The following is an 11,035-nucleotide window of genomic DNA, read 5'->3' on the forward strand; positions in this document are numbered from 1 at the left end:
CCAGGTTCGATTCCTAGTACACAAAACAACAAACCCAGCAAGTAGGCATTGAGATATTGATGTCTGGTCCAAAGAGGTCTCTTTTCAAGGAGTGTGTGGCAGGTGGCAGTGCGCAGAGGGCAGGCGCTGGCAACCAGCGGCCGGGCACCACGAGCCCCACCCCCACAAGAGCCAGTCTGCGCGTCCTGCGTTGCCTGGCAACTGGCCTCGGAGCCAAGCCCGGCCCGAGTTGGGAGCGCACAGGGTTTGCGGAGAGCAAGGCCCATGGCGCAGAAACCCATCAGCACTGAGGCTGCGCAGCGCATGAACCTGGTGGCCCAGGACGAGCTCTGGTAACTGGGGATCCTCTGACCCGCCGGGCGGGGCCTTCTCACCTGCAGTGTGCACACCTTGTGACCTCAGTTTCCCCACCAAGTCCCAGGGACCGCCCACCTCTGGGCGCTAGGGGCGTGCTCTGTGGATCCGCGGGGACCCTTTGGGGAACGACTACCACTTCCTGCCCACTGCAAAGCCGGAAATGTTTCAGCAATGCACGCTCCTGCTTATTGAGACAAATTAAGAAACTTTCTAACTTTTAAGAGCTACCGAATTTAAAAGAAAGAAACAAAACAAAAGATGTTAACATCTGTCCAATTTGGAGGGATCTATATGCCCTTTCCTGATTTTATTTGATTTTTATGCAATAACACATTTTAATGAATAGGTACATTTGCTTTAAAACTTGTGTTTAGCAGTCCTCTGTAATAAAGACTTTTAATTGGTATCCAGTTGGATTGCTAAATATTATCCCATTATTTGACATTTTAGGCAATATGGGAAGTGCCTGATTTTGATTTTAGACACAAGAAAGTTTTCTAAGTTGTCGATTCTATTTTTTCCAGCACTAGGATATGAGGCCAGGGCTTTGCACGTGGTAAGCAAGCACTCTGCCACTAAGTTACATTCCCAACCCTCTTTTCAGTAACTTTCACTTTTGGCTCAGGGCCTCATTAAATAGCCCAGGCAGGCCTGGAAATAGCCATCCTCCCGCCTCAGCCTCCAGAATGGGTATCTGGGATTCTGGGAAATTCTCATAGCAACTCAACATAACTGCTTCCCTCCTGAACTTCCGTGCCTCAATTACCATCTCTCTGACTTTCAGCATTTCCTTATAGCCCCTGTATCGATAACTGCTAACAGAGGGGCTGCTTATATTTATGCTTAAACTGAATGCTTCACAAATATGATTTTATAGGAAACTTTATATCTCCCATAAAATAGAAAACTAATAAAAGAAAACCTTTTTTGTGTCTAAAATCAAAATCAGGCACTTCCCATATTGGCTAAAATGTCAATGTTTCACAGGGATGATTTTATAGAAAACTCCTACACATCTTTCAAGAGGCCTTCAATCAAAGGGCCTCCTCCGTGAACTGGGCCTGTTGACCCCTTACACTGTGTTGCTCAATGTCCAACAAAGCTACTGAATGCTTAAACTAGAAACTGGTCCAAATTCAGATTAACTAGCAGTGAAAAAAAAAAAATACACGAGAGATTTCAACGATTCGTACCCAAAAGAAGTATTATTAACATAAATGCAGATTGGTTAGTTCTACTTTCTTTTGATGTGGCTACTGCAAATTTTATAACCATGTATGCAATTCCTATTTGAGACCCGAGCGACATCTTTATTAGAAAGAGACTCAGTCTTCATGCTGAGTTGGGGAGGATGAGAAGGGCCTCCAAAGCTACAGCGATTCCAAAATGGCAGCTTGTCCGCTACAACTCAGCTCACTGTCGCTATCCAGAAGTTAATGTGGAAGGAAAGCAGGGCCAGACCAGGGTGCAATGAGCTGGACACTTAGTTGCGACATTTAAGGAGGGACTGCACATCAAAGTCATACAAGGACCGAGTTTGCCCCTGCAGGGACCCAGGACTACGTACTTCCTTAAATTTCCCAAGGGGAGGGTTGCCCAGCCTTACACTAGCTAGTCTTTGCCTGGAGACAGGCTATTCACGGGGATATCTAATGACTGTGGGTCTCAGGGGCTCCGGAATAAAGGGCCTAGTACCCAGGTGGCCTTCAGACCCCCTGCTCCCCACACACCATCCCCCTGTCGCAGCCCCAGCTCCCCTGCTGCTGTGACGAGGGTCTCCTCCGATGGGGGGGCTCCACGTGGCAGGACCCCTGGCTGCTCAGAGCAGGACACATAGGAAAGGAAGTTTGCATATTTTTCCACTTGACAGGAGGAGCCCCTTAGCAACAGTGCCCTGCTTAGGAACGTCTGTCTTGCAGGAGATACCGTCTGAAGGCCGAAACTGAAGCCAGGCAGAGCTGGGACCAGAAGTGGGGGTTTTTAAGAACTCCCCTTGCAGAGGTAACTGGAAACGTCAACAGCCCCGAGCTTACAGCAGACCGTCTCAGGAAACAAGTGGCTATGACGCGGATAATTTGTAATAATAAGATGAAAGAGCACACTGCAGGCAGAATACACATACTAACACTGCATGGCCCACCTCTGAGGGGTCACTGAGCGCTCACAAGGTGCTGTGTGCGTGCCGGGAGCCAGCAAGGCTCCACCAAAGAGCTCTGCGCAGGAGATCTGAGCCGCTCCCACTTCACAAGATGGACCCTGAGCTCAAAGAAGAGCAGGCTGCGCTAGTAAGGGACACAGCCAAGGTGATATGCCGGCCAGTCTCCCTCCAGAGCCACCCGCCTCAGGCTTCCCATCTGTGAAGTGGTCTGCAACCCTCACTTAGCTGTGACCACGGGTATAAGTGGGGTGAAGAGGCATGAACCCCTCCTTAGGCCCAAAGGCCAAGGGACCTGTGAAGGGCAACTGCAACAGCGTCTTTGGTGGCTGGGTGTGGTGGCGCATGCCTTTGATCCCAGCACTCGGGAGGCAGAGGTAGGAGGATCACTGTGAGTTCGGGGCCACCCTGAGACTCCATAGTGAATTCCAGGTCAGCCTGAGCTAGAGTGAGACCCTACCTCGGGAACAAAAAAAAAAAAAAAAAGTGTCTTTGGTGTTCTCCAAAACAAAGGTCACAAGTCCAGAAATCAGGAAGGGACCAGACAGGTGACAGAACAGAAGGAGCCAAGTGTCACGAACAGAGAGTGGCAAGGACACAGAGGCGGCCACCATCAGGCATGGGGCACGTGTCCATTGTTTAGGAGGCTCCACAACTCCCAGCTTCCCATGCATTGTCTGTGCTTTGAGAACACCACACAGCATGCAGAGTGCTTGTGTGGGCCACCGTGGGGTGACCCACTGGAGTCCTCTCCCACGCTCTCTGGCTGGAGCCCAGGCAGGCACCTTCCTCAGGGACACACGGGAGCTACATCACTCCTGAGCCAAGGCGGTAGGATCCCCTCCCTCCCTGCAGCCCACCCCACCGCCCTAGCATGGAATTATGCCATTCGTATTGAGGCTTTTTTTAATTTTTAGAGTTATACAATTTGAATTTTTATGCATAAAGTGAGGCCTTTATAATATGCATAAAATGAGTCGATATTAATATTCTTTATATGTAATTAAAGTGGATTTTCAGAGTGTTCAGAATTGCTTTAAAAATCCACAGGGAGATGAGGCTCTCTTTATGGCTTGAAAGCTTCACCCTGCATCCTTGCTGGCCCTTTTCAGTTTGAGTCTGTGAACTGCACTGTCTTCACAAGCCTCCCAGGGGGATTGTGACCTACTGGGTTGCAAAGGCCCATAAGAGGGGTCCCATTAATCGCAACCTTAGCCCAGGCTGCAGCAAGTCCCTGTTCTGTTGTCCACCTGTGCTGGGAACCACTTCCGCCTGGAGCCTCACTACTGTCCCCCATCATACCGGGCCTTCGAGGCCAATCAGTGAAAGACCCCTGTCCTGGAACTGAGGCTGAGTCTCTGTCTCTGGGGATTTGTTTCAGCTACTCAAGGATGAGGAGCAGCAACCCCCAAAGCCCAAAATTGAGCTGCCCAGCCATTTCCGCATCCGGCCAGTGACCCCCGTGGACAAATACATCAAGGTACGCAAAGCCGCTTTTAACCTGTTTCCTGAGAAAGAAACATGTTCCAGCCGCCGACTGTGGCTCTTCATACTGCCAGTGGCCGGAACTCTGCCACGCAGGGCAGGCACACAGTCCTATGTTCAGACCTACAACCTTGCTGTTGAAATGCCTGCACCCATACACAAATACACACAGGCACACACAAACATGAGCACACACACGTGTATACACACAAGCACGCACACACCTACCTACATATACACACGCATGCACACACATGCAATCCTGCTGTGTGAACAGGCGAGGATCAGGTCTGCAAGGAGACCCAAGTTCTAGTCCCACTTAGTCCCTAGGTATGTTCTTGAATAAGTGGTTTGACCTCTCTGTCTCCTATTACTCCCTGGCATTCTTTCTCAGGTTACTAGAGCACCTGCCTTGGGAATTCATGGGATGGGGTGTGTGAAGGACCAGAGACAGGAGCCAGCAATGAGAAGGTGACACCAGCAGTTATTACTAGCTGTGAGGTGAGGGGCTGGGCACTGAGGTGAGCTAAAAAGGGAGAGGTATTAAGCTGGAAATCACTAGGACTGCAGTGGACAGGAACAGCACAGAAGATTGAGCCAACTAGCTCTGGCAAACCGCGGGATAGAAAGCCTCAACGTCAGCCCACAGTGAGGCTCCACCTCCCAGATTGCCTCCAGCTGGCAACCAGGCATTGAAAACATGGGAGTTTATGCAGACCTCTGATACAAGCCACCACATTCTACCTCTGGCCCCCATAGACTCGCAGCTATATCAAGACGCAAAAACTTATTCAGTCAAAAGTTAAAAGTCCCCATAGTCATCACCAGTCCCCATAACCCAAAGTTGCTAAACTGTAAGCTTATAAAATCAAACCACAAGTTAAGTAGACATAATAGCACAGAGTAAACACTCCCAGTGCAAAAGATGGTGTAGCAAGGAAAGCCTGGAAAAATGCATGCTCTAAACCAAGCAGGGAAAATATCAAATCATGTAGCTCCACATTTGACATCTGGAACCTGTGATGCCCCTCCCGCTGGGCTGATTTACAGCCCAGGGATAAATCTGTCCCAAGCTAGCAGCTCTCCTCTATTATCACCCCATAGGCCTGGCATCTCCAAAATCTTGGGGTCTCCACTACAACCCATGGTTCATCCATGTTGTGGCCTTCCAGGGCCTCCACACAGGGACTAAAACAACTCTGCCTCACATTGCCCAGTGGCCATCTCAAAAACAAACAAACAACCCCACATTGCAAATCCAATGACCTTCTCTTTCCTACCTTTTGCACACTTCTAAAACCAGTACCAGGCAGGCATCACTGCCAAATTGCTAATCCAGTGAGGTGGGTGAAAAGCCAATTTAAGAAGCAGAAACTTTCTTCCTCATTCTCCCTTCAGGCCACCTCCATGTAAAGTAGTCAGTGTCCTCCTACTGTCCATTTGCAGAACAGCTGGCCCAATCTCAGTGGCGGTGATCTTTCAAACAATTGCAGCTGAACTGGGGCCACAATCTCTGGCCTGAAACTTTGTTTTCTTTCCATGCCCTATTCTTCTGCTCATACCAGTCTATTACTTCTAAATTTAGCTTTGCTGACATTCTCGGGACTTGGGAAGACCACAGCCAGCCTCACGCACAAACTGCCTCAGGCCCAGTTCTAGCAAAGTTCTCTTCCACTTCATAAACCAAGCTTCACAGTCCGCAGTTCTTCTATAATTAGGTGTTACAACTCTGAACACAATGGCTCATCAAACTCTTCTTACAGAACTGCAAGGCATCTCTTAATCCAAAGTTTCAACTCTTTCCATATTCCTCCCACAAATCAGTTTCAAAAGATCAAAAACCACACAGTCAGGTTTCTAGCACCAGTGACCCCACTCCTGGTACCAATATTTTGTTGTTATTACTTTTGTGTTGTTGGGACAAAACATTCAACCAAAACCAGCAGATGGGAGGAAAGGGTTTGTTTTGGCTTACAGTCTGGAAGGGAAGCTCCATGGTGGCAGGGAAAAGCATGGCCTGAGGAGAGACTGCACATCACCTCTGCTGCAGCAGGTGGATGGCAGCAGCAGAAGAGTGTGCTTAACTCTAGCAAGGGGGAGCTGGCGATAACACCTCTAAGCCTGCCCCCAACAACACATCTCCTCCAGCGAGGTCAGCCTCCTAAAATGCTACCATGCATTGAAAACACATGAGTTCATGGGGGACACCTGATTAGGCCACTACACTCACTGTGATAGTCCCTTACAGAAAAAGCTTGAGGAAGGATTTATTGTGGCTCATGGTTCAGAGGGTTTCCATCTGTTAGGCAAGTGGAGATCAGTTCATGATGACAGGAGAGTGTGACAGAGACTGTTCACATTATGACAGGCCAGGAGGCAAAGCAACGAGTCAGGAAGTGGCACTGATGACACACATCCCAAGAACATGCCCCCAGTGACCTATTTTCTCCAGCTGGGCCTCACCCCTCAAAGTTTCCACAACTTTCCAAAATAGTACCTCGAGACTACACAAGCCTGTGGGAAACACTTCAGATTCAAACAATAATGTACAGTGACTAAACCCACACTAGTGGGCTCACATTTACCACATGGTCTTATGTCCAACAGGACAGTGGTATGAGCAGTCTGCCTCACCTGCTTTTGGGAGCCATTGTCACCCTCTGCGATGTGCCCTCCATAGATAGTGAATCTCTGACTTTCTCCTCACTGGGACCAAAGGTCTAACAGCACACTAATGGAGGAAGGGTTCCGTCTGGTCCAGGGTTCAAGGGCATACATCCATCACAGCATGGGAAGGCATGGAAGTGGGCGACATCATGGCAGCAGGAAAGTTGGTTACATTGTGTCCACAGAAACAGACTGTCAGAAGCAGAGGTGGTGAGCGCTGGCATTCTACTTGCCTTCTCCTACCCACGGGTTTCCAGAAGCCTTAAGCCTGCTGAAGGAATTGCTGAGTGGCTAACCCTTTTAGTGGCAGCCTTTTCCTTAGACCCAGTAACTTCTCATCCCATGGATTCTGCAATTTGGAGAGTGTGATGCAGGTGAGCATGTGCAGAACCTCTAGTCAAAGCAAGAAGATTCACGGTGGCCACGGAGCACCCAGCAGTGTGACCCACGCTGTAAAGGGCCACGCAGGCCTTCCTTGCTAATCTTTCTGCGCCTTACCTTGTTTATTTCTGTCTTCTCCTTCACTAAAAAATATTTTTCTAGAGGCTCACTGGGTAAAGAACTTGCTGAGAAAACATGAAGACTTGAGTTTGGATCCTCAGAACCTATATAAAGCCAGGCGTTATATTATGCATGTGTAACCCCAGCCCTCCTAACACAAGACGCAAAGTGGAGATGGGAGAATCCCTGGAGCTCTCATCCCACCAGCCTGGCATATGCAGGGGCACAAGTCAAGAGACTGCCTCAAAAAACAAGGTAGAAGGCAAGGACCAACACCCAAGTGTATCCGGTGGCCTCCACACGCACACTGAGACACACATGTACCCCCAGTCACGTACATGAACACACATACACACACACTCATCACACACATATATACAAAGACTTAACAAAGGATATCTAAAAGCATTTGTTTATTTACTTGCGAGAGAGAGAGAGAGAGAGAGAGAGAGAATGGGCAGGCCAGGGCTGTCAGCCGCTGCAAACAAACTCCAGATGATTGTACCACCTTGTGCATCTTGTTTATGTGGGTCCTGGGGACTCGAACCTGGGTCCTTTGGCTTTGCTGGCAAGCACATCAACTGCTGAACCATTTCTCCAGCCCCTCTGAAAACATTTTTAAGGAGGCCGTGAATTAAATACACAAGCATAGCAAGATCCAGAACCGTGTGAGGCTGTCATCAACTTCAGGAAGGGCATGTGCTCCAGTCCCCCGCTGGTGGGAACACAGTGGTCTCACCGCTCACTGGTAACAGTGGGTTTTCTTCCTGTCTTCGCTTCGCCACAGCTCACACGGCCATCGTGGGGCCTGGGTGGATACTCTTCGTGTGGCTTTGGCCCCAGGAGACTAACCCCTTTCATTCCTACCCTAGATCCTGCCATCCCCTCCGGTTCCTCAAACCACCCAGGGCTTCATTGGCTGGCGGTCTGGGGTGCCAGGCCTGAACAGGAGCCTGGAGCACGACAGTGAGATCCGCAGCTGTAAGGGGGCCTACGCCCACGAGCTGCACTGGCCCGAGCAGGGCGTCTACTAGCGCCCCCAGGCTCCGAAGGGGCCTGGGCCGCCTGGACGTGGGCCCGTGCCTGAGCGAAAGGAGCCCCGGCTGCTAGCGAAGCCGAGAAGAATAGCAGGCCTGCCTTATGCGTCTCATACCTCGGTGTCTCCCTTCTGGAATGTTCCTGTGACGCGGCATTCTTGGCTAATGGAATGAATAATGGTACCAGGAGTGGGGTCACTGGTGCTAGAAACCTGACTGTGTGGTTTTGCTTTGTTTTTGTTTTCAAATGGGGATTTTATTGTTTTTAGTTTATTTATTTCAGAGAGAGAGAGAAAATGGGTATGCCAGGGCCTCTAGCTGTTGCAAATGAACTTCAGACACATGGGCCTCCTTGTGTACCTGGCTTACGTGGGTCCTGGGGAATCAAACCTGGGTCCTTTGGCTTTGCAGGCAAATACCTCAACAGTTAAGCCATCTCTCAAGCCCTATGTGTATGCTGAATGAGAGAAAAGGACATGCAGTTCTCCTCTGGCCTCCACACACATGCACATGGTGCACACATCTGCTCACACGTGTGCATGTGCTATACGTTACACACCCCTTGTAAGCACACGGTGCGTGCATCTGCATGCTGGGGGTGTACCTCAGTGGTATAACACTTGCTTAGCATGCACAAGGCCCTAATACTGCAACAACAACAGCAAAAAAAAAAATCTTGTCTGGCCTTCCATGGCCCTTGTGCCCTGCTGCTAGAGAGGAGGTGGAAGTGCCTGACCAGCGCCGCTGTGTCCAGCAACCGGGCTGTGATCAGAAGGAACGAGAACTCAGGGAGTCAGGCTCCTTGCTAAGGTGTCTGAAGTAACTCAGCAGCTTCAAGGGCAGAAAGCCAGCTGAGGCCAAGGCCGCTGGGTGTGAATTTCCCACAGCTCCTTCCGGAGAGTGTTCCGCCCACAGCCCTGTGGCCGTCCTGGCCTCCCCATCCGCTGGCATGGGCGCTGGGCTGGCCATTCCTGGACTGTGGTAGCCCACCCTGCCGCATCTTCTCTTCCCTGCCCAGTCCTGCAGCTTTCCTCCTGACCCTCAGACAGCAGGTGGGAAGGAGTGTCCAGGTGAGGGAGGGATACCCGGGTGAGGTGGGGAGAGGTGTTCAGGTGGCCAAAGAGGAAAAGCCAGCATGTGTCAGGAACCCTTGAACTGTACCCTGAAAAGTGCAAGAGAGCACGCGCTTATGGGACGCTGTGGGAGCCGGTTCCTATTTCCTTCCTTCCTTCCTTTCATTTGCGGCGCTGGGAGTCAAACCCAGGGCCCCAAGCATGGAAGGCAGGCGCTCCGCCTCCAGGCGATAGGTACAGCCCTCGTGTTCTATTCCAGGTTGCAGACGGTTGGTGCCATTTTCAGACCAGCCTGGGCAGGGCGGGACAGCCACACACCGCCCCCTGCCTTACACTGAGGTTGCACGGCCTACTGAGTGGGAAGAACTCCCCTGCATCTGGCTCATGGGGTCTGAAGAGCCCCACCTGCATCTGCTCACCTCCCTGTCCAGGCATGGCCGGCCTGCTCCACACCGGGTTTCCCTCTTCCTCAGGTCATTTGATGACATCCCCCAGTCTAACACTGCCCTTACCTCTCAGCCACATTCCAAAAGGGACTCTATGACCACTGGACACCAAACACCAAGGGACAGAAGTCCTGCTGCACTGGGCAGTCCTTGCAAGCTCTGAGCCAAGAGCCTCCCCACCCAGAAAGCCCTAGTGGATGTCATTTAGTCACTTGGAGACTCTCCCCTCACTAGGAGCCTCCAGATGACTATCAGAGCCAGCAGCTCTCTGACCTTCCAGGTGCCGGTGGCCAACTCCCCTGAGCCAGCCTCTGGGGAGATATAGGCCTTCTCACAGAAGCTTCCTCTGGGTTCCTGATTGTGACGGCTCTCTGCCTCCCTGTTCCCCTCCTCCAGGGGTTTCATGATCTACCCAGCTGGAGGGGCTGGTTCTCAAGAGAACAACCCTTTGGGAGCAGTGTCCCCACCTATGAGTATGGTGCCAATGCTCATTGCCAGTCATATGGGCTGGGCACACCTGGAAATGCCACTGCTCCCTGAGTCTGATGAAGGGGAAACAGGGCATTATGGGTTGAATCACGACCTCCTCTTTCAAAAAAATAAAACATGTGGAAGTTCTAATGTAGAGTTCAGGATATGAGGGTAACTAGAGATGATGTCATGGCAGATATGACCAAGAAGAGGTCATCCCAGGTTTTACAGCCATATGAGAAGGGGTGTGTGTGAAAGAGAGGTACCAGGTAACCCCAGGGTTGGCAGGAAATAGAGTGACACATCTATAAGTCAAGGACTACCATAGAGCTCGCCAGCCAGCCTCCAAAAGCCAGAAGAGACAAGGAAGTTTCCTTCCTCACCAGCGTCAGAGGGAACATGGTTCTTCGGTCATTCCACAGGGAACGTGCCCAATCCTGTCTGAGCTCAGAAGCTAAGCAGGGTTGGGCCGATTTGCACCTGGATGACAGAGGGAACATCAGAGCCCTTATCAGTGGTGAAAGCACCAGCTTGTGCTGCCCAGTGTGCTTCTGTGGGGAAGCAGCCCTGGGAAAGGGCGGCGGCTGGGGTGCAGCTGTCTCCTCCTCTCCCTGAGTCCTCAGGCCGTGTGGCTTTATCGTCTGCTGATCCAGCAGCCTGCGCGTATGCTGGACAGAGTCATATGGGCTGTTGAGCTCCAGAGATGTTCGCAGTGACCCAGATATTTAGCCTGAGGTAGACGCCACCATTGGATACTTAGCCAACCCACCTCTACTGAATACCAGTGTTGTTGTGTCTCTGTCATTGCTACTGACCCGGCATCTGCCCTTGAAGAAATGCCTG

The 11,035-nt window shown here is 50.9% G+C and overlaps 1 protein-coding gene across 2 annotated transcripts; it reads left to right on the forward strand.

Moving 5' to 3' along the window:
• The first annotated feature begins 264 nt into the window (after positions 1-264).
• C8H20orf85 (chromosome 8 C20orf85 homolog) lies at positions 265-8,199 on the forward strand. Of its 2 annotated transcripts, none has more exons than XM_004669467.2 (4): positions 265-332; positions 2,277-2,370; positions 3,903-3,992; positions 8,038-8,199. In XM_004669467.2, exons 1-4 carry the CDS (start codon positions 265-267, stop codon positions 8,197-8,199), a joined length of 414 nt encoding a protein of 137 aa, XP_004669524.2. The 2 variants fall into 2 exon arrangements, with proteins under 2 accessions (XP_004669524.2, XP_004669525.2); XM_004669468.2 differs by having other exon boundaries at positions 2,277-2,358; positions 3,894-3,992.
• Positions 8,200-11,035: the final 2,836 nt, after the last annotated feature.

The sequence above is a fragment of the Jaculus jaculus genome, chromosome 8, assembly GCF_020740685.1.
Source record: "Jaculus jaculus isolate mJacJac1 chromosome 8, mJacJac1.mat.Y.cur, whole genome shotgun sequence".
Taxonomy (NCBI): domain Eukaryota; kingdom Metazoa; phylum Chordata; class Mammalia; order Rodentia; family Dipodidae; genus Jaculus; species Jaculus jaculus.